This window comes from Haliotis rubra, unplaced genomic scaffold, assembly GCF_003918875.1.
Source record: "Haliotis rubra isolate DU_JTF1 unplaced genomic scaffold, ASM391887v1 Scf8, whole genome shotgun sequence".
NCBI classification, from domain to species: domain Eukaryota; kingdom Metazoa; phylum Mollusca; class Gastropoda; order Lepetellida; family Haliotidae; genus Haliotis; species Haliotis rubra.
This window is the reverse complement of record NW_025767523.1, coordinates 2,415,552-2,441,328: the sequence shown is the minus strand read 5'-3', so window position 1 is coordinate 2,441,328 and position 25,777 is coordinate 2,415,552. Positions and strand designations below refer to the sequence as shown.

Genomic DNA, 25,777 nt, shown 5'->3' with positions numbered 1-25,777 from the left:
CAGAAGTCGGGAACGGTTGTTCCCACAGAAAGCACCCCACACCATGCAACTTCCGCCCCCGAATCTGTCGACTTCCTGTACACAACATTGGGCATACCATTCACGACGTCGTCTCCAGACTCTATGCCTGCCGTCCGCGAATCTGAGGGTAAACCTGGATTCATCGCTAAAGACAAATCCAGATCAAGGAAATATAGTGTTGAATAGGGGCAGCTTTTAAATAATGACATTTCTAATAGATAACTTTGAAAAACGCATATTCACAATTTTGTAACGTTGCCCTTAATGACCAAACAACTTGTTTGTTCTGTGTATTGTAGGCATGATGTAGTTAAGCACAACAGTGTCGCCAGCCGGGTTCGACTCCCATTCCATGTGTTTGAAGATGTAATGTTGCTGAGTGTGGGGTATAACTAAACTCACTCACTCACTTGTTATAACCTCAGTTTAATGGAATTTGACATGGGTTCGACTCCCATTCCATGTGTTTGAAGATGGACTATAGCACATAAAACACTCCACCACACTCGATGCGTTTTAAACAATGAACGAATGACAACTATTCGGAGATTTAAATTTACTTGAATGCTACAAGCAAATATTATCATTGTTTATTTCATATTTTAATGTTCATAATAATTGAGTCACTAAATCTCGAACTAATGTATATATTTGCATTTCAACATTTGGGAAAGCACGGGTGGTTATGTTTCGATTTGCAGTATCAAATTCACAGTTCCTAAATCCCGACAGTATTGATGCAATTTGTTTTATAAAGTTATATAGTAATTGTTTCCGTAAAACATTTCTGACATTTCTTGAAGTCTTGCGATGGAGGTATGAGTTGTATGCCTTAACCGGTTCCACTATTGGTATGCGCATTTGTACTAGATAACTGTAGACAATCGTCCAGTTGAAGACATTCGTACATCCGGCGTTGATGAGTTCGATCTTAGTTAAGATCGCGATCTCAAATCCCTGCCATCTTCCAATTACACCGAGATCGGTTTTTGTAAGTAGGACAATTGTATGATTGAATAGATGATTGCAGGCCCTGAGATCGATTATAACTGAGATTCACTGTGAACATGAACCCAGATCTAGTGCTTGAAAACATGATGCGTTTTCAAAGTGTGTCAGTATATATTCAGCATTTTTCATCATGGTCGATCATTTGATATTTGGTGGGACGTGGAACTGGCACTTTATAATAAACGTAAATTCTAGCCTTCCTTCATTCAGGTTACTGCTGATCAGCTACATCAAGACGAAATTGTCTTGACATCTGGATGTGATAAACCTGATCGATCGATACCGATATTGATAGGAGATCATGATAGCTTCCCAAAAGCCTACTATTTGTATTAAGTGTTCGAAAACGACTTTCATGTCAAGTCTTAAATTATCAATTAACTTCCCACGAAACTGAACTCAAAGGCACGATGAAATTAGTTTCCGAATATGATGACTACGTTTGCCGTATTGACGTCACGGGAAGGAGCAAATGGCGGTCGTATTTAGATCCAGTACAATCAAACAGTTTCATGTTGGTCTTTCTGAAATCGACGAGGGGTCTCTTTGGTATCCTCAGAAGAACCATATCTCCGGGAAACTCTTTCAAAGTTTGAATTGATTTCATGAGGTCAAAGAAACAAACCATTCTGTGGGATACAAGTATTAGCGGATACGGCCGTGACTTGATCTTTGTAAACACTTGCCTTCAACATCGGCGTTACGACTTTCAAACCGGTTTGATATGTTCGATCAAAGACGTAATCTAAAGCCGAACATGGAGTTACATCAAACTGGCGAAAAGGATTTAAAAGTAATGGTTATCGTTCGCATGTACATTCACTTTTTTAATCCATCTATTGATGCAACACAAGTATTGTTGATGAACGAATGTAGTCATAAAAGGGTATATGTCCATTACCAGGGATATTCAGGCACAAAAAATGGCAAAAAGGATTACGAAGAGTAATATTTCCTTTTATATTATATTATCTTCGTGAGACTAAGACGGGGAAATGAGAAGCAGGTCACTGGTTCCAGTTACAAATGGATGTTTGGAAATCAGATGTAATATAACGGTTCTTCCCAGCATGGCAGACTTCGCCTGGCTAGAGAGTGGAAACAGCGTAATGCTAAAGTATAGCTCTTTGAATCATGCTGCTGACTGATGGAATCATGGAATAATATATGTGTTTTTCTAGATGAAAGAAATGAAAGGAAGTTGTATCATTCACTTGTATTATTAGGCTTGTATTATCCAGTTGTATTATTAGGCAACATCTGAAAGTATTAGCATTACATTTTAAATAAGTTGGAAGAACACTGGCTATATAACGGCATTTTAATGCTGTGGTTTTTCATAATGTCTGCCAGGGCGGCCATATTGAAATTCGAAAAAGGTGGGTTATATAACCTTCAGCTTCACTAGGCCGGTGTTTTTAAGAGATGTGTACACTTGCAACGAAGACGTCCAGGTTGCCGTCATCGGCGACAGCAACGAAAACGGATAACATATATTCCGTGCTCGCTTTTCTTTAAACACACTAAGTTGCACTCATATGTTTGTGTGTCTTATTTACCAATATCTAATAGAAAGCAGTTATAGAAACGTGTCCTAACAACCAAGGGTGAATATTAACATTAAGTCTAAACTGTATGACGTCAACTATGGTTTCTGCATTCGGTCAACAATAGTATTTAGTGATAAATCACCCATACAAGTTTGGGGAGGTCAGAATTTTTAACAAAATGGACAAAAACGCGTTCTTGACTGTACCTTTTTAGATTTGAATGGGTCAGGAAAATTAAATGGCGGCATCTCGTTGTAACGGTTGACCTGTGTCTGGAATTGGGTGTAGGCGGCGTCTGACGGGGGGCTGTACGTCACCACCAGCAGTGACCTTGACGCTTCCATGTTCCGGGTGTCGTTGAAGATGTCCATGGTCCCTGGGTACACATACAAGAAAAGATAACTAAATTATACACGTTTCATACAAAGTAGGGGCGGTGGGGTAGCCTAGTGGTTAAAGCGTTGGCTTGTCACGCCGAAGACCCGGGCTCGATTCCCCAAATGGGTACAATGTGTGAAGCCCATTTCAGGTGTCCCCCGCCGTGATATTGCTGGAATATTGCTGAAAGCTGCATAAAACCATACTCACTCACTCATACAAAGTATCTCGAACTAAAACAGGGGATATCTCCGTCTCGTCATTAGTCTGAGGTGTTTCTGTGTTTCTCCATCACAAGCGAAATACATGTATACTGCTCTGCGAGACGACGCAAGTGAGTGAGTGAGTTACGATTTTAAGTCACATCGGCAGTATTCAGCCAATCGCGACTGCAACAAGTTATACATTCATAATACAGCAAAATGACGTGAACGGTTATTTGGTCAGGACCAGTGACAACTTGACAGCGACATCTAACATCTAAAAATCACGGGTTTGTCTGGTCCAGATTAGAAGAAGCTGCGGTCATAAAACTTGAATAGTGTGTGGTCTCAAACGGGAAAAAGAGAAGCTATCAAACAACAATTTATGATCTACTGTTTTTCTGTATGTTCCCTTATTTATGTCCGCCAGTATATATGTAGAAAGATGCGACTTAGCAAAATTCAAATGAATTCGACAAAACCATATTAAGATGCAAAACTGCTCAATGGCACCTTTGCCTTGCTATAATGAATCTGTGAAATATGTATCAATAATCATATACAATATTTATTGGCCTCATGTAGCGTATTCTGCACATCAGACCACAACATGCTCAAGCGGCTGGCTGTACTGGTTCTGGGCCAAATTACGTACAAATATTTTTTTGATATATCTACCACAAGTAACATCGTGTATTGATACAGGGACACTGTGTGCACTTAGCTTCAAAATTACATGTTTTCCATCGATACACGTATTCCATAAAATGTAATTGAAAATGACAAGATTGGAGATATTAATTATTGTCGATTCACATTTCCTGGTATACTCACGAATAACATTTGACGGCATGTTTGACCAGAATCCTAACAAATTGATAACATCTTCGTCCTAACCTCGTCTTCAAGGGTCAAACCCTTCCCATGACTTGATGGATATATTTTTTGTAATTCACAGCGATATTAAACTGCATGTTGTTCGCCTTTGAAAAATGACAAAAAACGAGTTATGGTCTCAATATCATGTTGGAAAATCCGGTAATCGATAGTTGTTATCGTTTTAAATGCCACTCGGCTTATACTATAACGAAGCACATTTGTGTTGCCATATTACCTTGCCATGACCGACAGAGGTCGAAGAAGTTGCTGTAGAGATGGGGAGGGATGACGTTGGCAGGGTGACGTTTTGGTCATTTGAGTTTTGTTTGTTTGTTTGTCCACGTTTAACGTAACATTCAGCAATATTTCAGCTATATGACGGCAATCTGTAAATACATGTCTAGACCAGACAATCCAATGGCTGACATCATGAGCATCGATGCACGAAATTAGGATACGATGACATGCATCAGGCAAATACCGCCTCCCGACAAGCATGGTTTGCTGAACACCCATTCTGACGGGTACTTCACGGGATTTTGATCTTGTGAATATAGAACTGTGTATTTGTTTTTAATTGTCCAATCATGTTTTACAATCACCTGTAAATCCTGATTATTGAGTACTTTTAACAAATTTCAAACATTACTTCTTTCGCTCATATATACTTATCTCTCCAGTAACGACCAACTCACATGAAACAGTGAAAGCCGTTTAGTAAGACACCTGTTTATCCGGAAAACTCTCAATTCGGATAGTTACAGTCGGAAACATCTTTTTCAACACGAGAGACACATGGCACATGACATCAGATCCCAGTTGCGTAGCTCGATGCTCATGCTGTTGGTCACTGGATTGTCTGGTCCAGACTCGGTTATTTACAGACCGCCGCCATATAGCTCAAATATTGCTGAGTGCGGCGTAAAACTGAACTCACTAACACACTCTAATGAACCGTTACTTTAGTCCGTTCCCATGAACTGTTAATTATTGTTAATATCGGACATCTATACTACTTTAGATGATTTCAAAGGGATTATCGAGATGTCACTGAACCTTAAATATCCGTTTATATGTGCGAAACATTTAAGACGGTAATTTAAATATAAGACGGTAATATATCTCATAATATTTCTTTATCTAGGCAGCACTTCCTAACAAAGAGGTATAAACTGAGAAGAATTATCAAAACCTATCTAGGCTTAAAACATTCGCCAAAACACCGCAAACCGTTAATAAATACAACTGTAATGCCCGTTTGAAAACATCTCTATCGAATAATAATGTTTTGTTTTATGTTAAGCGTACACTTTCTTTTCAAAGGCAGTTAAAAAAAACAACCCCCATAATGACCAAAAAGAATGACAAAGAAAAACAACAACACAATCATCCCCCCCAAAAAAAACCCCAAAACAAAACAAAGAAAACAACAACAAACAAACAAAACAACAAAACACCCCACCCCCAAATAAAAAAATAATATAATAATAATTTAAAAAAAAAAACAAAAACAAATATAAAAAAATAACATCAACAAAAATCGCCTAAAACAAGCACACGTCAAAATGCGCTTGATTAAAAGCATCTATAAAACATCACACTGAAATGAAAGAAAGGTTTATGCATTATGTATTTCCGGTCCTCAAACAGTTTATCCCGACGGAGAGCCGGAACGTCCGAATACGTCAACACGTGGTCCACCTGTCGCTGACCCCTGTGTAATGTACAATGCTATGGCCTGTCCACTACACCGCGTACGCCTGCAAAGGACAATATCCGGAACTACCCACTAATTATTAATAAGGACACTCAGATGAGCGTTAACCGCTGACCATACTGGCACCTGTTCCACCAATTTCTGTTCATCAAATCCGCCATTACTGCTAAATATGGTTTAACACAAATACCGACAAGTCGACTCCAGCGTGAGATTGTTAAGGATGTTAGCCAGCCGTGTCTCAATAAGTCCGTTCGGAGTGTAGATTGGGCATTTGAATGGGAGATGACTTAAAATAAGCAATTTATTTTTTTAATTATTTATCAATATTGACCATATATATTTCTATCACGTTATTGACAAATATTACTGTATTATCCGTGTCAGAATGAAAATGCCTTTGATCATACAAATTGTATAAAAAAGTGTTTAATTTTCAATATGTCAAAGTGTCTTGATATCAGTGGTTGGTTGGTGGTTGGTTGTTTTAAGCCGCACTCAGCAATATTCCAGCTATATGGCGACGGTCTGTAACTAATTGAGTCTGGACCAGACAATCCAGTGATCAAGAGGAGGGGCATCGATCAAAGCAACTGTGATATGATGGCATGTGTTAACCAGGTCAGCGAGCCTGACCACCCGATCCCGTTAGTCGCCTCTTACGACAAGCATGTGTTGCTGAGGACATATTCAAACCCGGATCTTCACGGGTCTCTTTATACTAGCGGTTTAACGATATTTCAATACAGTACTGTGCCGCGATACGAGGCTTACGATACAGTAGATTTATTTAGATATCGCAATACATACGATCCGTTACATTACAAGTTGCAGTGATGTATGAAAAATAACAGAAACTGTGCAAGAAACCAGTTTATGCAGATTCTCTAATATTTCCTGTTTCACTATACATAGCAGACACTTCATAGCGCTCCCAAGCTTAAACGTGCCTCCCTACGGTATCCCATCTTTACTGTCTGAAAGTTCAAAGCAAGTGATTCAGAACTATGATTTTCTATGGAAAGAGAGATAATATGAACTTGTATTGTATCGTGATACGAATCATATCGCACCCTTTTAATCGTGACGTATCATATCGTAGTGTTATCGTATCGACAGTTGATACTTGATACAAGCCTTGAGGGCGGTGGGGTAGCCTAATGGTTAAAGCGTTGGCTCGTCACGCCGAAGACCCGGGTTCGAATCCCCACATGGGCACAATGTGTGAAGCCCATTTCTGGTGTCCCCCGCCGTGATGTTGCTGGAATATTGCTAAAAGTGGCGTAAAACCAAACTCAGTCAGTCAGTCAGTGATACAAGCCTTGAACCATGTCATTTTTTGGTCATGTTCATACTATACCTTTGTTTGTTTGTCCACACCAGGGGTGGTAGGGGAGCCGAGTGGTTTAAAGCGTTCGCTCGTCAAGCCGAAGACGCGGGTTCGATTCCAGACATGAGTACAACGTGATAAGCCATTCCTGGATGTTGCTGGAATATCGCTAAAAGCGGCGTAAAACTAAACTCACTCACTCACTGTTTGCCAGCACCATCCCCGTGTTCATGTGCTTTTACTAGACATGAAAGCATCTGAGACATGCACTAGATGGTCTTGCCGCCCACATTAAACTGACACGCTGTTGTAACTGGAATACTGATCAAAGCGACGTTAAACCCAGCCCAACAATCTTCTAGCTATTAAACAAAGGTTGATTGAAACCCGGTACGTGTGTGTTTACCTTCACACCAATATCAGCAACACTGTTTTACAGGGTTTCACACATCGCGCCATCGCGAGGACCACGTAATGACTTTGCTATTCATCAATAAGGCTCCCAACATCAAAGATGTAATGAAAATATGTATTTTGTACGGCCACTGTTAATAGCAATATTTTTATGAAACGAAATCAGAAAAATGATAGAGCAAACACTGAGCAAATTGTGTCTGGAAGCTGACTTAAAGTTGATGAAAATATGTAACATGAAAGAGCACATGCCAGTAGTTTAAAGACGCTGTTAACAGAGGCGTCTACATCATACTCATCTGGTCGTAAGAGGAGAATAACGGGATCGGGTGGTCAGGATCGCTGACTTGGTTAACACATGTCATTAATCGATGTTCACCTTGTTGAACTCAGCAGCTCGCATTGTCTGCCTCAAGTTCAAGAAAGATCATATCACACCTTCACTGATGTCTCTACTCTGGTTGTCTGTCAAATTCCGGATTGACTTCAAGATTCTATGTATCACTTTCAAAGCTCTACATGGACAAACTCCTGAATACCTTTCCAGTATTCTGTGTCAGTACATTCCAACCCGACCATTACGATCCCAGAATCACCAGCTACTTGTCATTCCTAAAGTTCGACTCTGTCTCTCTGTAAATAGTTTTACCTATTTTCTTTTCTCCTATAGTATTGTAGCGCCATGAGCGGGTATTAGTACCTGGATGTAGCGCTATATAAATACCCACATTATTATTATTATTATTATTATTATCATTGGTTTGGTGAAGACTTAATTATTTAAAGACCGTGGCCATATAGCTGGAATATTGCTGAGTGCGGCGTTAAACAACAGACTAAAACAGATATCTTCATCTCATGATGAACAACGTATACTGATGTTCTGGCCAGGGGCTAGGCTTATACCAACACGACACCAGCTGGTGTGGGTCATCACGAAACAGGAAGTAGGCGTATAACTAGAAGTAATCCAAGGGATAATCCCCTTTCAGTCCGTGATTAGTACCATCAACCTTTGACAAGCTTTCCGTGGGTTCCCCATTAGCAGATTAACTACTTTTAGGTTGGAAGAATGAATGCAGGACATGCGATGGCAACGACTTACTTGATACAAATGTACCCAAGGTTCATTTTGCTTTTTAGAAGGAATGCATAAAAGATACCTAAAAATGTAGACTTTGTTTTTCTCGGAAGACAGACGACCTTGGTCCTAAATGGTTCTTCTTTCTGAATGAGTCCGTCTGGCAATGGTTTTAAGAGGGTTCCATTGTTAAGGTATCCAGAAGATTTTACCATTTTTCCGATTTCTGGTAATTGGATGTGAAAAAGTGTAACCTCGATATATATTTATCTTCATTTCCGTGGAAAGGTTTAAATGCAATAGCTAAAGATTAACGGTAACGTGTCAAGTTATTTTGCCAATTAGTCATTGGTATATTGAAATGGATGTTTTCTTTTTTTGTTCATAGTTTCAAAATTATTTTTTGATATTCAGATGGTGAAGACCCGGGTTCGCTTCCCAAGCCTTTACTAAATTACCATAGCGGACATAAGCCTCCCAATCGAAACTTCATGAAAATCTACTGCAGTATTTATGTGTCTATCGACGAAAACATTGTCATATATGGCCACTGTCGCATACGCTGCATAATGTTTAAGACGTATTTTGACATTTATAAACAAGACATCAAAATATCCAGTACTTCCCAACATTCGACAAAATAGCCTTAAAAAAAACATTACTAAAAGTTGTAATAAAATCAATCAATATTTCACAGATGTAGCAAAACACCAAAAAACTTAAAAATACATGATGTGTGCAGCTACCAAAGTTTGACAAAAACATCCAATGAAGCATCCTTCGTAATGTCGTTAAGAAATCAAATCAATATCTACAGAAAATCATCATGAGTGTTTTATAGGAAAGCCACGAGGGGCGGACTAATCTTTATATAAATTCAGACTTACGGGCCAGGTGAGGCAAACTATCCTTGTCTAACTCTATTGCCTGATGCCCCTAATGGGCATAATATAGTCAGTCTGTGCGCTTGATGAAGATTATCAGATTAGTGAAAACAGTCAGCTCAAAATAGATATTATGCACGGTCTGGTAATTTTCAGGATGGGGATAATGATTATTTATAGGGAGTTATTGTATTATCCACGTGTCAGATGGTTCGTGGTACAGGTCACAGCATAGTGGAACCCGTGGCCTCCACAACACAATCACGCCTTGATATACAGTTCACGTTGTAGCGTGCGTTGGCGAATTATCTCATAGAAACAGAGCATCTTTGATTTCATATATAGTATTGTTTGTTGTTAAATTGCGCCACACTATATTCTAGATTTCTGTCGGCGGTCTCTATATAATGGAGTCTGGACCTGACAATCCAGTGACTGACATCCTGAGCAATGGGATACGTTGACATGCCCCATGTCAGTGAGCCAGCCAACCCGATCCCGTTAGTCGCAGGGGCGGATACAGCTTTTTGAGAAAGTGGGTGCACACTATTGAGAAAGGAGGGGTGCACACTTTATTTTCACGAGAGTTTCAATGGTCATTTAATAAACTTTCAGGACAGAAGGGGAGTGCGCACGCCTGCACCCCGCTCTGGATCCGCCTATGAGTCGCATCTTACGACGAACATTGGTTGCTGAAAACCAATTCTACCCCGTACCTTCACGGTTCCGTGTTTGTAGTTTGGGGTTGGTGGGGGTAGATAATGGTTAATATTTTATGAAAAATTAAGCGATAATCATAATAATGTCTACATTCACATTTATTTCCAAGTGACATTTTATGGCCGGTGAATTGGTTTAATTCCGCTTCAAACAGCATTCCAGTTACATTACGGCGTGTTGATGTGGGAGAGAAACCCAACGTAATGCGGGACAAATACAGATTCGCGTCATCTTCATAATGCGTTTACATAGAGTGAGTGAGTTGGCTGGGTTTTACTCGGCTGAAAACCAAGGCATTCGGGTCCTGAAGAACCAGGGTTCTTAACAGGACGAATCTGGGATTCAAACTAGCCAACAGGATACATCTCTGAACCATGTGTGCCACCTTAACTGGTCCCCTTGGTTTAACACAGATTCTGATTTGTATGTGAATTTGGAACATATTACAATCATAACAACGGCCAGAAATCCACATGCCACGTCTGTGACAAGAAATGCCATATAAACACAGACTATCATAGGGTTAAATTGAATGACATGTATATGGCATCCTATAAGGGACACGTTGTTGTCGCATTGTCAAAATGTCGCGTTGTCACATTGTCAAAATGTCGTGCTCTCGTATTGTCAAAATGCCCCGTTGTCGCATTGTCGTGCTCTCGCATTGTCGTGCTTCGGTTAATATTGACACTTCGTTTTTTTTAGTAAGGCGACAACGCAATAACGCGATAGTGTCCCTACCATGTTTCCATACATTTGATATTTAACACAGCCAAGAATGTATGCTTTTAAGCATTAGGTTGCTTCCCGCATACTGCTTGAAATGTGAGCACGAGTGCTCTGAATCAACAACTGTAAATATATTCTTCACACCGTTTGTGTAAGGGGGTGAAAATCGATGACCCGTTTAATCAACGTGCTACTGTTTGCAGAAATAGACGATATAAGATGTCAAGAGTGATCGACTTACGCCTGAAGTATTTGAGAGGGTTCTTGCTGTCGAAGGTGTTGTGGTCGACGTAGATGACGATGTAGTCGCCAGTGTCAAGCAGCCCACGGTCATACAGGTTGGTCATCAAGTCCACCACTCCATTCACCTCGCCCAGGAATACGTATACTGAAAAACAGAGTCAGTTTCAGATATATATCCTTGTAATTCATTGAGCTAGGGAATACGCTGGTATACAGGTATACAAGGGGCGGTGGGGTAGCCTAGTGGTTAAAGCGTTCGCTCGTCACACCAAAGATCCGGGTTTGATTCCCCACATGGGTACAATGTGTGTCCCATTGGGATGTTGCTAAAAGCGGCGTAAGACCATACACGCCCATTCACAACAGGTATGCATGTATTTATTGAGTATTCTACCACGAAGTTACGAACAGAGGTACAGATAATCTGCGCATCTGCGAAAATTACGCAAATATTTACGTGAAAACTGAATTCTTATCAAGTATGTTGCGTACAAGTACGCTTGAATTTTTGTAAATACTCAATATATTTGATCTTACATGCGTACACACAAAAATGTCAAATATTAGCTTGCGTGGTGCATAGATAAAATAACTGAGGTATATTGAGAGGTTCTATTTCAACACATGAATCAGGCAACTTGCAGTCTTTCTTATCGTTTCTCATATCACAGATCCAATACAAATAACATTTAAACTTTATTATATTAATTACAATTAATGGAAAATGACAAAATACCCAATTGAGTTTGAGTGAGGTGGGTACAATTTATTTGGATACTCAAAGGAAAATTAGGATACCCAGTTGAGATGAGCACAAGCGAGTACATAACTCAATGACCCAAAAAGTTATCTGTAGCTCTGACGAATATTCTTGATTCCGAAAATGCTTGGTCAATATGAGGTTTCAGAGCAGATCAGATGCTCATATTCTTCGAAACGTATCTCTTCGTTGTTTTCTATGTAATAACGTGTACAAAAATGTAAGCTTCATGAGGCAAAGTTGAGGTTAAGACAATATTCATTGCAAAGAGTGAATTGAATGAATTAGAATAGATCACGAGAGTGACAAGGGGTTTATTGGTAGTCATCGAACACTCACTGCGTGCGCTGTTTACTCCCAAGTAAATGAGTATGGTTTTACTCCGCTTTTAGCAGCTATATCCCAGCAATATCACGGCGGGGGACACCAGAAATAGGCTTCACGCATTGTACCCATGTGGGGAATCAAACCTGGGTCTTCGTCGTGACGTGCGAACGCTTTAACCACTTGGCTATCCCACAACCCCCAACAAAAGGCAAATACCCTCCTTCCTAGAATTTGTGAAGTCGTCAGTGATAAGGAATTGACATGAAGTCATCAAACCCTTATACGCTGATTACTCCCAAGACCAGGATTTATTGCGCGCTGTTCTCTAAAACTAACTCTAGTACGGTTTTAACACTTGTGTTTTGAAGAACTGGAATGCCATTGTGACGTACGTGCACGAAGGAACACCACAGTGGAGTTGTCAAACAGCCACGTAATGTGGACGTAATCAACATTGTGGGAACCGATAAATATGACGGTAGGAATGGGAGTCGAACCGACAAATATATGACGTCAACGCCAGAACCAGTCTAAATTGTTGGCCAGAGAAGATTCCATCGGGAAACCGCAAATGGCGGTGAAAATAATTTGATTGTGTTTGTTGTTTAACGCCGCTTTCAGCAATATTCTAGACGATGGTCCATCATTATTCGCGTCTCGACCAGACAATACAGTGATTGACACCATGAGCATCAGGCTACACAACTGGATAACGATGACATGTGTCAACCAAGTCAGCGGGCCTGACCACACATTTCGCAAGTGGCCTCTTACAGAGGAGGGGCGGTGGGGTAGTCTAGTGGTTAAAGCGTTGGCTCGTCACGACGAAGACCCGGGTTCGAATCCCCACGTGGGTACAATGAGTGAAGCCCATTTCTGGTGTTCCCCGCCGTGATATTGCTGGAATATTGCTAAAAGCGGCGTAAAACCAAACTCAGTCAGTCAGTCAGTCAGTCTTACAGAGGACCTTTGAAAATAACCCATGACACCAGGTGTTCGTGTAAAAGTATAAGATGTTCGGGACAGCCGGTATTAAAGTTTTGCATTGAAAGAAAACCCAGGGTTTGTTGTGTGACGCCGCACAACGGTACTCCTGCAATGTCACGGGAGTAATAACAAACCTGACAATCAAGTGATCAGTGGACCAGACAATCCAGTGACACGATAACGCATTTACTGAATTTTCTAAAATGATGTGTTATTATTCAAACAACAGCCCAGGCTTTTAAGGTTTGATTTCTGTTTCAGGCTACTGATCATCCATCATTAACAGAATAATGTAAAAAAAAACCCAAACTTTTCGATCGCATGTAACGTCATAAAACACGGAATGATAAAATCGTGTCTCTACAAGTGATTCCCATTTGCTAACATACAAAACACAACAGGACATAACAGAATTAGAAACAAATTAAGTGTGGTTTTTCCCTCTCCAATACTCCCAATTCATTTCCTGTCAGAGCGAGGTCATCCTGATTTCAAGTGATGGAAACCACAGGAGATATTTGCACTCAATTTTCTTCCATCATTTCCAGACATTAGGAACTCGCCGAACAAGTTTATTCGTCCCCATTGGACTCTTTTAACCCTGGTAAATTAAATTAAAATTTCAAATTTAATCTCTCTTTCCCTTGGCATTAAATGAGGCACGAGGTACAATTTCTCCATCAACGTTTTATTACGCAGGTCACTAGAAGAAACATAACTGAAGCTACGTTAACGAATTAGCATCTGATCCGGTAGATACGTTCTGAAACCAATATCACGAAGAACCATTCAGGCTTATTGCTGATATTAATGCATCTAAAGCCCCTGAAAATAATATCGACACGCATAGCTGCAAATGTCCTGATGCGGCGTTAAGCAATATTCATTGACTCCTGAAGATAACGATCACTGTGATTGTATTGTGAAGCATGCCATCCGAATCTGAGATAGTCATGGCAGTTCTGGCATCAGTAAGGTCAAGGGTGCAAGAGTACAAGATGTCAGCTGTCTGCAAATGACACTGGAGTTGATTATTGGTGATTCCTGCTCCATGTATCAGGATTCATTAGAACGTTGGACATGCCGTGAATGTGAATTGGGATGGTTTTAGCAACATCATGACGGCACACCAACAACCACTCACACTTTACCAATCTAAGGAATGGAAAACATGGCTTTATAAGTGAGCCGTGCGATTTAATCCATCGTACCTCTCATTGTTTCTGTCGTCGTTGGTATTCAATGTCAACCTTTAGAGAAATTAAAAATGTGAATTAACACAACAAGCCCGCACCTCACGTGATTAGGACTCATACCTGGTTGTACTGTCAATGCGTATACATGTATATCGACAGGGGAACTAGCTCAGAAATAAGACAAAAATACGTTTGGTTGGTTATACAATTTCACAAATTACAAGGACAGTAATGAGCGGAATGTGAGCTGAACGGAGCGACAGCTCAACCTCTTCTCATGTCCTTTCACAAGATTGTTTGTTTGTTGCTTAACGCCGGACACCGCAGTATTCCTGTCTGTAAATAATCGAGTCTGGACCAGACAACCCAGTCATCAACAGCATGAACATCGATCTACGCAACTGAGATACGATGACACGTGTCAACCAAGTCAGCGAGCCTGACCACCCGATCCTGTTAGTCACCTCTTACGACGAGCATGGGTGGCTGCAAACCTATGATCTTCATAAATTCTAACCCGGACAAGTACAAACATCAAGTGAAACTCCAATTATATTAGCAGTCCGTCCGTCTTTACACAGCAGTACTGCCTAATTGTAGAGATGTAAAACACACACACGCACACACACATATCATATTATATACATATAGATATATATACACACACGCACACACATATCATATATAATATGATATGTATGTGTGCGTGTGCGTGTCTCAGTTGCGTATATATATATATGAGTGTGTGTGTGTGTGTGTGTGTGTGTGTGTATGTGTGTGTGATATGTGTGTGTGTGTATATTGAAACAACAGTGCACGGACGCAGAGACAGTGGCGTTGCCTTGAACCTGTTGGTCCAATCATCGACAAGGTCAGGGAAAAATCAATTAATGTATAAATGTGATAATCTAAATTACAGTGGCGGACGGATTGGCTGACAGGTCAATTCACAATGCAGCGGTGATAAGGATTCAGAAAGGCGATTAGGGTCATATAAATAATTCAAATTAAGTTACACATATCTTGGCGACATTGTTTTTGGTCTTTGGAATTATTCGGACAATGGCTGTTCTGAATAGGTCGCTATGACAGTCGCTTTTAACATCGTCCTTGTTGCAGTGTTATTGTGTGGGAGGACCATCCGGCATACAGGCATGACTGTATCACACATGCTCCGATGGAACCAGATACACAACCAGCCATCATAATTAGGCTGGCATCGAGGAGTCTAGGTTGTCTCTGTTGATGAAAATACAAGTAATTGGACATGTGCTGCCAACTGACAGGACTCATACAAAGGTGGTGTCAAGTTAAGGGGGTGTTTTCCTTTCTTTAACATTGTTAAGAGACGCGCAAAAGTGAGTATGTGAGTGAGTGAGTGTGTGTGAGTGTGTGTGTGTGTGTGTGTGTGTGTGTGTGAGAGTGAGTGGGTGGGTGGGTTTTGAGTGAGTGAGTGAGTTTTTAAATTGTCCATCATTATCATGGCGTGGGTTGTCAGAAGGGAGTTTCACAATTTATACCCATGTAGGGAATCGAACCCGGTGGGACGAACGCCTTAACCACTAAGTTAATCCAAGATCAGAAAGAACTTAAAATGTCACAACATGTTGATTGAAAACAGGATATGATTATATATGATCAATGGTACTGCTGATACAGTAGGCATCTCTTGGGAGACAGTTAAGGACATTTTGAGGAATGAATTGGACATGTTTAAGAATTAACCAGCCAGCTTCATCAACTCCGTCCATCCTTGATAGATTCACAAAAGCAAGTGTTGATGAATCACCATCAATTATTAATGATAATGTCAGGTGTTGGCGAAAACGTTTCCTTTCCAGGGGTTCCAGGGGTCACAAACACACACAAAGGCAAGTCAATTGTCTACTTTCTACGTTCATGACCTAAATGGGAACATATCAAGGAACATTTTTACAGGACATGGCGTCATTGTTTACGCGGAAACATGAATACACAAAAAACTTAGTAGTTTTTTTTATAATAATCATAATAATCATAATGATCATATTCCACTTGCATTATGCTTGGACAGATACGGAAATCTTTTACGTTCTTGGTGTTATAGACAACCGTGAAACCGGCCGATCTCGTTTAGATTGATGCTCATGCTGTTGATCATTCGATTGTTTGGTCTAGACTCGATTATTTACAGACCGCCGCCATATAGCTGGAATATTGCTGTGTGCGGCTTTAAACAACAAACCAGCCATCGTTTAGTACGATAAAATGTGGGAATCAAGTCAGAAACCCTGTCAGCTATTAGCTAATTTGGACAAGGCTCCGTAAAGAAATTATCAGATCAACGTTTTCATCATGGAGGACATCATTTACAGGACAGTCGTCAGTGTTCAAATTCAAATAGCTTTGAATCCTAACCATAGGTTACTGAAACGCACAACTATATATATATATATATATATATATAATATTGATCTAGGTATGTCGATTATTGGAAAGGCGTTTCGACAAACAACAGAAAATACAATGTTTTTTTATGGTTCCAGCGACCACAAAAGGTGTTTTTCTAGTAACTTACGGCAATGGTACGTTTCTCATCAATTCTTGTGTCTGGTTTGTTTTCACCGACTCCGTGTTGTGTAAGGTTTATAGATAGAATCGATCCACGAATACCAAATTGACCTGAAACTGGGGATTATTGTCACAATGGCATTTGATTTAAGAAAAACAACCGAGATAATCGATACTACCCACGCGAAAACCGCCAATCATGTGGCTGGTCGTATCAGATGAGATGTAGGCAAAAACAGCTGAACAGCTTCAGATACAAGACCGCCATTAAGTACATGATCAGCGTCTTGATCAGAGAGCATGGGAGCGACGATGAGGGACAACAGGAAGAGATGTTAGCGTTATTCAATAATTGATGATGATTGTTAAGACCTTAATACCTGGCACACCTGGGATCATCACCATAATTTCATTGCCTTCGCGAACATTTGGTGTCGTAATAACTAGTGCCTTATATTATTAGCCATTACTACATTCGCGGTCCACGTGAAGATCCGGGTTAGAATTGGTCTTCTCAATTGGTCTTCGCAAGCCGTGACTAACTGGATTGACTCGACTGATACATTCTATCGTAACTTAACTGTGTAGAGTAGGTCGCTGCTCATATAGCTGGAATATTACTAGGTGCGGCGTTAACAAACATACAAAACATACAACATCCTTCTTAAACCTCATTTTACCATCATAACCTCATCATTTTCAGTGACCGCCTCCGTGGTGTAGAGGTTAGAGCGTCCGCCCGGAGAGCGGAAGGTCGCGGGTTCGATCCCCGACCGCGTCATACCAAAAGACGTTAAAATATGGTACTTGTTGGTCCCTGCCTGGCGCTCGGCATTAATGGGTACATCAAGGACTGGTCGGCTCGGAGTCAGTATAATGTGTCTGAGTGGGGTATTCATGCTTCACTGCGGCATGGTATCTCAGTGGGCTAGCACTATAAAACCAGCTTCAGTCTGGACTAGTACAAGCAGTCGCACATACACATACACACGCATGCACGTCGTCATATGAGCGAAATATTCTCAAGCACGACGTTAACCCCAAATTCACCTCACCTCACCTCATCATTTTCAGTCATTAATATTGTTCCGGACAATGGGTGATATCATCGTAACCTCATCAACAGCTTTGGGACAACCAAGTGCCATCGTGACAATATCCTGATTAGTCATATATACCATCACCAGCATCACTTCATCATCATCATCAGTCAATAATACTGCAGCAAACACCAGCTGCCATCATCGTAACTCATTAGTCATTCTCATGTATTAACCTTTTTGTTAAGAACCTTGAACCACCAAGACACTGACATTTATACATGATTCTAAATAGGATGGCGCATAATGTAGCTTTATTCTAACCAATAGGTAGAATTTATTGTGAAACGATTTGACCGCTCCCTATTGGCGTGATGAATGGTGTGGAATACTCGAAATAATCTGTAGAGCTGTGACGATATATCGTAGTATCGATAATCGTGATACTTTATCTGACGATAAATATATCGATACTTTTTTCGTATCGTGATATGTATCGTTGACCTTATAATTATTAATTTTCACCAGAAATTGACGGTTATGTCAAAATTTACACTGTTACTTGCTATCAAAATATACTTTTGAAAGAAAATACCTAAAGATAGTGTATCGTGATATGCATCGAATCGAATCGTATCGTTCCAAGTTATCGCGATAACCAAGATTTCACACCTCTAATAATCTGACTGTTTTCTTATTATGAAGCTTTTCTTAAGAAGATTATTTGATTCCGCATGACGATATGGATATTGTAATCATTGTGTACGAATTTAATTCATGTTATTGACACAACTTCGCTTTACTATACGACCTTGTTTCGTTTGTCTGTTGCACTGTGCTACAGTCAATATAAATAAGAATATCACGGCAAACTAGTGGTCGATACGATGAACAACGTTGTTAGGTTACAGTGACACACAGTCGGCCGAGTCAGCGCTCATATTACAAGAATTATAATTATTACGTGCTGAGGACCTGACCTTACTTCGTCGCCAAGGATACTTCATTCAGATATTATTTAACAACTTGCGCGTACGTGGCACGCACACACACACGCATGCACGCACATTTATAGTCATTTATATTTATTCCCAGAACCCGACGGTCCAGTGGACTATGGAGCATGGTGGTGATCTGTGTATCGTGACGTCATGATATTTGTATGAGACGTCACAGCTGTATGAATGCCAGTAGGGTGGACAGGCTCTATATACACCAAACATTTGTATTCTATAAACATGTATCTACTTTCTGATTTGTGAGTATTAAAGAGTCTCTTTGTCCACATGTGAATGTCATCGGGAAAGGGACACTCCTAAACACTGCTTATCAGAAAACACAGTCATCCTTTGCTCCTAAAAAACCAGAAACCCTCGTCCCAGACTGCCCACCAACATGCGAACACCTCCTTTAAAATAAATAAAATGCTGAATTTTGTTACCACCCACGTTTGTGTTCTCTATGCTGAAGTTGACAACGAGCAAATAGTACCTGCATCGTGATATGATGTATGGGGTCCAGCCACGTCAATATGAAGTGAGTTCTTGGCCCGAGTTCTGTGATCTAAGAAATTAATGTCGAGTCTAGCCCATTTAACTGCAATATACTTTATGAAAGAAGACTCTATGCGTAGGTGTTGGAGTAAATACCCCAAATAAAATATGGTTGCAATGATCTAGGACAGTTGGTTTCTCCGTAAGAGTCAAGGGTTCTCAATTGATGCTATGATTGCCACCTACTTTCTCAAAATTGACAGCGGTATTTTCGGAATGCCTCAAGGATCTAACACGATGCCCTCTCGTTCTTGGTCTTCTGTGGTAGCACGTTCTCTAGAATCTGGCACAAATCGCAGACGGATTATATGGCCTAACCCTGAGCTTAATTTCAGGTCGTTAGAGAGACAAGCTGCCACGTGGATCTGGAGGCCTGATCTGGTGCCGCCTCGATCGAAAACTGTCTCATTGGGTTATGCGACGTGCCTTGATGGCCAGGGGACACGGCGGAAGATGAAAATCGTTTCCAGCTTTCCGAATTGAAAACATTTCCTGATTCTTAACCACACTTTTTTGTAGCACGGAATCCGGGGCAAATCGTTATGGAATCGGTATGCTGTTGTAATATTTCCTATTTCAACTTTGCCCTCGGCATCACAGGCAGAGATAGCTTGCCGTTGACGGAAGTAAATTGGTTTTGACATATGATTGGGGTGATAGGGTTGCAATACCGTATTTATCAGCATCGATGTAATACTTGTATACAAGAGCAATACATATGGGGTTAATTGGGGCACTGTTTAAACAAATATAATGATTGTGCAAATTATTTTTGGGGGTTGCCAAGGACACGTTCTGTATACCCAGTAGCCAGTGGTGTAGGGTGATATCGATGTTACTCGGGATGTTGTGTAACTAGTGATGAAGATGAAGTATAAAGATGAGTGATTTGGCTTAACGCCGTGTTGACAAGTGGTTCCGTGACATTACTCTATGACCGCCTTCGTGGTGTAGTAGTTAGAGCGTCCGCCCGGAGAGCGGAAGGTCGCGGTTTCGATCCCCGACCGCGTCATACCAAAAGACGTTAAAATATGGTACTTGTTGGTCCCTGCCTGGCGCTCGGCATTAATGGGTACAACAAGGACTGGTCGGCTCGGAGTCAGTATAATGTGTCTGAGTGGGGTATTCATGCTTCACTGCGGCATGGTATCTCAGTGGGCTAGCACTATAAAACCAGCTTAAGTCTGGACTAGTACAAGCAGCTGCACATACACATACACATGCATGCACGTCGTCATATGAGCGAAATATTCTCAAGCACGACGTTAAACCCAATTTCACCTCACCTCACCCATTACTCTATGTCACCTTAATGTGGGGGAATATAGTCATGCAGCCAACAGCGTACACTGGCACAAGTCTCCAAGGTAATAAGTCATAGTTTAAATGATAATTTCTAAAACATCTAAATATCCCGCTAACAGACTGGCGTCCTTGCTGTCCGCTTATCTAGACTTGCCTCTTTAAAGAACAGAATTACTATACATAGAATTACCATGGGTTTAGCATTCATTACAACCTTGAATCCCGTGAAGATCCGAGAAAAAATGGTCTTCATTAACCCATGTTTGTCGTTAGAAGCGACTAACGGGATTGGGTGGTCAGGCTCGCTGACTTGGTTGACACATGTCATCGTATCACAATTGCGTAGGTCGATGCTCATACTGTTGATTACTGGATTGTCTGGTCCAGACTCGATTATTTACAGACCGCCGCCATATTGCTGGAATATTGCTGAGTGTGGCGTTAAAAAACAAACCAAACAAAAACCCAGTAGACAGCCTTGGAGCAAGGCTACCCGCAGTGGTCAAGACCACGATGTAGTCCTGCACATAAGGTTCCGGTCTACATATAACAAAAGACCAAAGAGATAATATTAGTGAGTAGAACTATAGAGATGTTTTGCACCAATATATCTGTGCAAATTCTGTCACAAGGTGGGTGTATACAACTATTTTACGAGGTAACGTTACGAAACTATATAATTCTTACGCAACATGGTGAAAAAACAGTGCTAACGAATGAAATGGTTAAGCATCCTAAGATCTTTGATTTACACGAGTGCATGGTGAACTCGGGTATTTCTGTAGGTAATGGTGTAAACAGAAAAACAACAACAACACTATAATCATGAAATTTATGCTCCAGTTTGACACAAACCACATTTCCTTTCTTTCGGTACGCTGTAGTCCAGTGTCAGAAACGAAACCTTGAAAATGTAATGTCCAGAGGTTTGCTTGTTTTAACCTTTAAATACAATTCCGGTTCCAACAACGATTTATAGGATTTGTACATCAATATCTTGAACAGTTTTTTCAAGTCTTGGTTTCCTGTTGGAACATGTCTACTGACTGACTGACTGACTGAGTTTGGTTTTACGCCGCTTTTAGCAATATTCCAGCAATATAATGGCGGGGGACACCAGAAATGGGCTTCACTCATTGTACCCATGTGGGGATTCGAACCCGGGTCTTCGGCGTGACGAGCCAACGCTTTAACCACTAGACTACCCCACCGCCCCACATGTCTACTGAGGTTCTATGAAATGATCTCTAAAAATATATGTATTTCCAATAGCTTCATACAGCAATACAGCAACATGTGGTATATGTTTAAGATCGGTATTACGCCGGCGTTTTGCCACCTCATCAAAGACACAGGGTACGATGTAATTGAAATGTTCACTCATCCACCAGTTTAAAAGCAAAACCGTTGGTCGGATTTAGCGCTCAAAGGTCAAGGCCAGTCATTCGAGCAACTGTAGAATCATGAGGTATAATTTTTGAACCCTCGCCTGAAAGTGCGTTGTACTCTGGGAACACTGATGATGCCAAGGACTAAGGACAGCTACAACCCGAAAATAACGTTAAGTGCTGACAAACGAAGAATTACCAAAATGGTCGAGTATGGAATTCGAATTAATAGTACCAGAGCTCGAAAATGACGTTAAGTGCTGACAAACGAAGAATTACCAAAATGGTCGCATATGGTATCGAATTAATAGAACCAGAGCTCGAAAATGACGTTAAGTGCTGACAAACGAAGAATTACCAAAACGTTAAGTGCTGACAAACGAAGAATTACCAAAATGGTCGAGTATGGAATTCGAATTAATAGAACCAGAGCTCGAAAATGACGTTAAGTGCTGACAAACGAAGAATTACCAAAATGGTCGAGTATGGAATTCGAATTAATAGAACCAGAGCTCGAAAATGACATTAAGTGCTGACAAACGAAGAATTACCAAAATGGTCGCATATGGTATCGAATTAATAGAACCAGAGCCCCAAAATGACGTTAAGTGATAACAAACGAAGAATACCAAAATGGTCGAGTATGGAATTCGAATCCACCATCGGCAGAGAAATGGCGGCATTTAAGCCGACTTCGTTTTTCATTCCCGAGTTTGGAAGAAATTGCTGGACAAGATGTAGTCGATCGGAATTCAATCACGGAAATGAACTAATCAAAGACGTTCTTGAAAGGATCTGACTGTTAATGCGATCAGCATTTCCTTTGCGCCTGAACAACTCCTCTGATATTGACGGACTACTTTAGCAAACAATTACAGCCTTAACCACAAGCGCTTAAACACTGTAATCAAAGCGATCGCTTAGCAATGGAAGTAGGCAGATTATTCGCCATTGTTCTAAGCGCGTATTAGTTGTGCGGATTCATCTCTTAGCGCCGGTTCGGATACAAAACACCACGTGGTATCTCGGCGAGCACGTTCATTCAGCCAACAGGTGGAGAGATCGCGTTCTACTTTAAGTAATCACTGAAAAAATCAACGGGAGTTTGTGACAGGAATTTAATGCCTTGCTCTCTCATATCAGATTCAACATCTAAGTCCGAATTGGAATTTATACCATTTGACGTCACATACAAGATGACTCATTTTATATTTCACGAGGTGCTGTTTCACAGTTTTTCGATTTATGACGGGTTCGCACGCATGGCGTTAATTTTCTTCGATGAAGCGGCAATGCTGCTTTGATGTATCCGGGTTGTAAGATGGAAATCAGGAGGTATAGACGTTTCATGGTAACAAGCAATGGACAGGCGTTATATTGCTGGGATGTCATTGCGTGTGACGTGTTCACGCCAACAACCCGTGACGTTACAAAGTCGTAGTTAATGTTGCGGGCTGTCAAGTAGTTTCCTGGGCCGGATGTATTACTCTTTTTGAAAAAGAAACACATTTCTCAGAATTCGATTCATTCACGTTTCATCTTCGATCATGTTTCAGAAATGATTTTTACAAAAATATCAGGTTGTAAATGAGTTACCCAAATATGGGCATCACGTGGACGGAACATATAACAGCCTAGCAGGACTCTACGCTGCCTTGGCACAGTGTGTTTGTTTGTTCTGCACAGTCAATGGCCCGACTGGCTAGTGAATTTTCATGGGGTCATTTTGTAAATATATCACTCTCTCCGACTTGTTAAGTTGTAATACACTTTTAAATCTTGCAAGACTATGGCCTGATACAAATGTTCATCATATTAGTAGCTTAATGATGAAACCCGTATCATGCCGACAATATCTTATTCTCATCTATTGCTGTAATATTTTGTTTATTTTCTACATTCAAATTTCGTTCTTGGAATTATTTTGTGGGCAAGTAACTTTCAGGCATAGCTAGCCCGACTGGGTAGCAAAATTTGGAAAATATTTCGCACGCTGGGTGGGAGAGATCGATGAAGTGGGTGAGGTGAGTTAGGTGAGTGGAGCGTGAGAGGTCGTTGAAGTGGATGAGAGGTGGGTGTAGTTTGTTGAAGTGAGTGTGGGTGTGGGTGTGGGTGTGGGTGTGGGTGTGAAGTGAGTGTGTAGGTGGAGTGAGGTGGTGGGTGAAGTGAGTGCGTAGGTGGAGTGAGGGTGTGGGTGGAGTGAGGGTGTGGGTGAAGTTAGTTGAAGTACGAGTGTGAGTGTGGGTGAAGTGAGTGCGAAGGTGAAGTGTGAGTGCGTGAGTTTAGTTTTACGCCGCACTCAGCAATATTCCAGCAATATGGCGGCGGTCTGAAATAATCGAGTCTGGACCACACAATCCAGTGGTCAACAGCATGAGCATCGATCTGCTCAATTGGGAACCGATGACATGTGTCAACCAAGTCAGCGAGTCTGACCACCCGATCCTGTTAGTCGCCTCTTACGACAAGCATGGGTTACTGAAGATCAATATTCTACCCGGACCTTCACGGGTAGTGAAGGTGAAGTGATTGTGTGGGTGCGGTGGATGTAGTGGATTTGTGCGAAGTGAGGCCTGAAACAAAATGTGAAAGCATACCAACTTACGACGTAGTCACTTTTAGTCAGCAACATTTGAGAAGTACCCAAAGGATCTACACCGATTATTTGAAGCACAAGACGAAAGCTCAAAAAGAAAAAAATCCACTTCACTGTTTTCTTATCATTTCGTATTAATTGTTCAATTTCAAAAGTTTTGAACGTATACAATGAACCCTGTCCAGGTAAAAAGTATGCCATCCAACAATAAAATAATGCTAGTTGCCTGTTTATATTTTCACTCAAGTTTCCCACACCATCCTTGAACATAGCCAAATATCATCTCCACTTTGGAGTCGACACACAGTACAATGTTCACATACTCTCACCAGCAGCAGTTCGGTGGAAACCACTTCCTCTGATGACCATTAAGAAGTTTCGATAGAAGGACTCATTTTTCCGGGCAATTAGTCTTCAAGAACACATCATTTGTGGAGCTATTAATCGAGTCGATAATACTCATGCAAGTATTGTAAGAACTATGTCCCTCCTTATGAATTACAGATTTCAGCCATTAAGGGTTCGAAATTAACGAATCGCATACATATGTTGATAATAACTGGTCCAAATCAGACGAAATTGGAGTGGGAGAGTGGGTGTCTGTAATTAGAAACTTTTATGGGATAAATATTGACGTTCCATCCGCATCGGAAAAAATGTGCCATAACATACGTGCGGGCATGTGTGTGTGTGTGTGTGAGAGAGAGAGAGAGAGAGAGAGAGGGAGAGGGAGAATAAAGAACACCTTGAATGTGGCACAAAATAGAGAGTACAGAACGCCATGGCTCTTTGTGTCACAGAACAGAGACCATGTTTGAGTGTGCCACAGAAAAGTAAAGGACACCATGTTTGAGTGTGTCAGAGAATAGATAACAGCCGATACTATATCACACGTTACCATAGAACATTAAACTC

General features: G+C 40.8%; 1 protein-coding gene across 3 annotated transcripts in view; it reads right to left on the bottom strand.

Moving 5' to 3' along the window:
- Positions 1 to 25,777, bottom strand: part of LOC124261388 (receptor-type guanylate cyclase Gyc76C-like) — a 175,287-nt gene that overhangs the window by 65,663 nt on the left and 83,847 nt on the right. For all 3 annotated transcript variants that reach the window (XM_046695701.1, XM_046695700.1, XM_046695699.1), the window contains 2 exons: positions 11,159 to 11,305; positions 2,789 to 2,958 (listed from right to left, as the gene is read on the bottom strand). In XM_046695701.1, the coding sequence (XP_046551657.1) occupies positions 2,789 to 2,958; positions 11,159 to 11,305 (317 nt within the window). The remainder of the gene's footprint in view (positions 1 to 2,788; positions 2,959 to 11,158; positions 11,306 to 25,777) is intronic.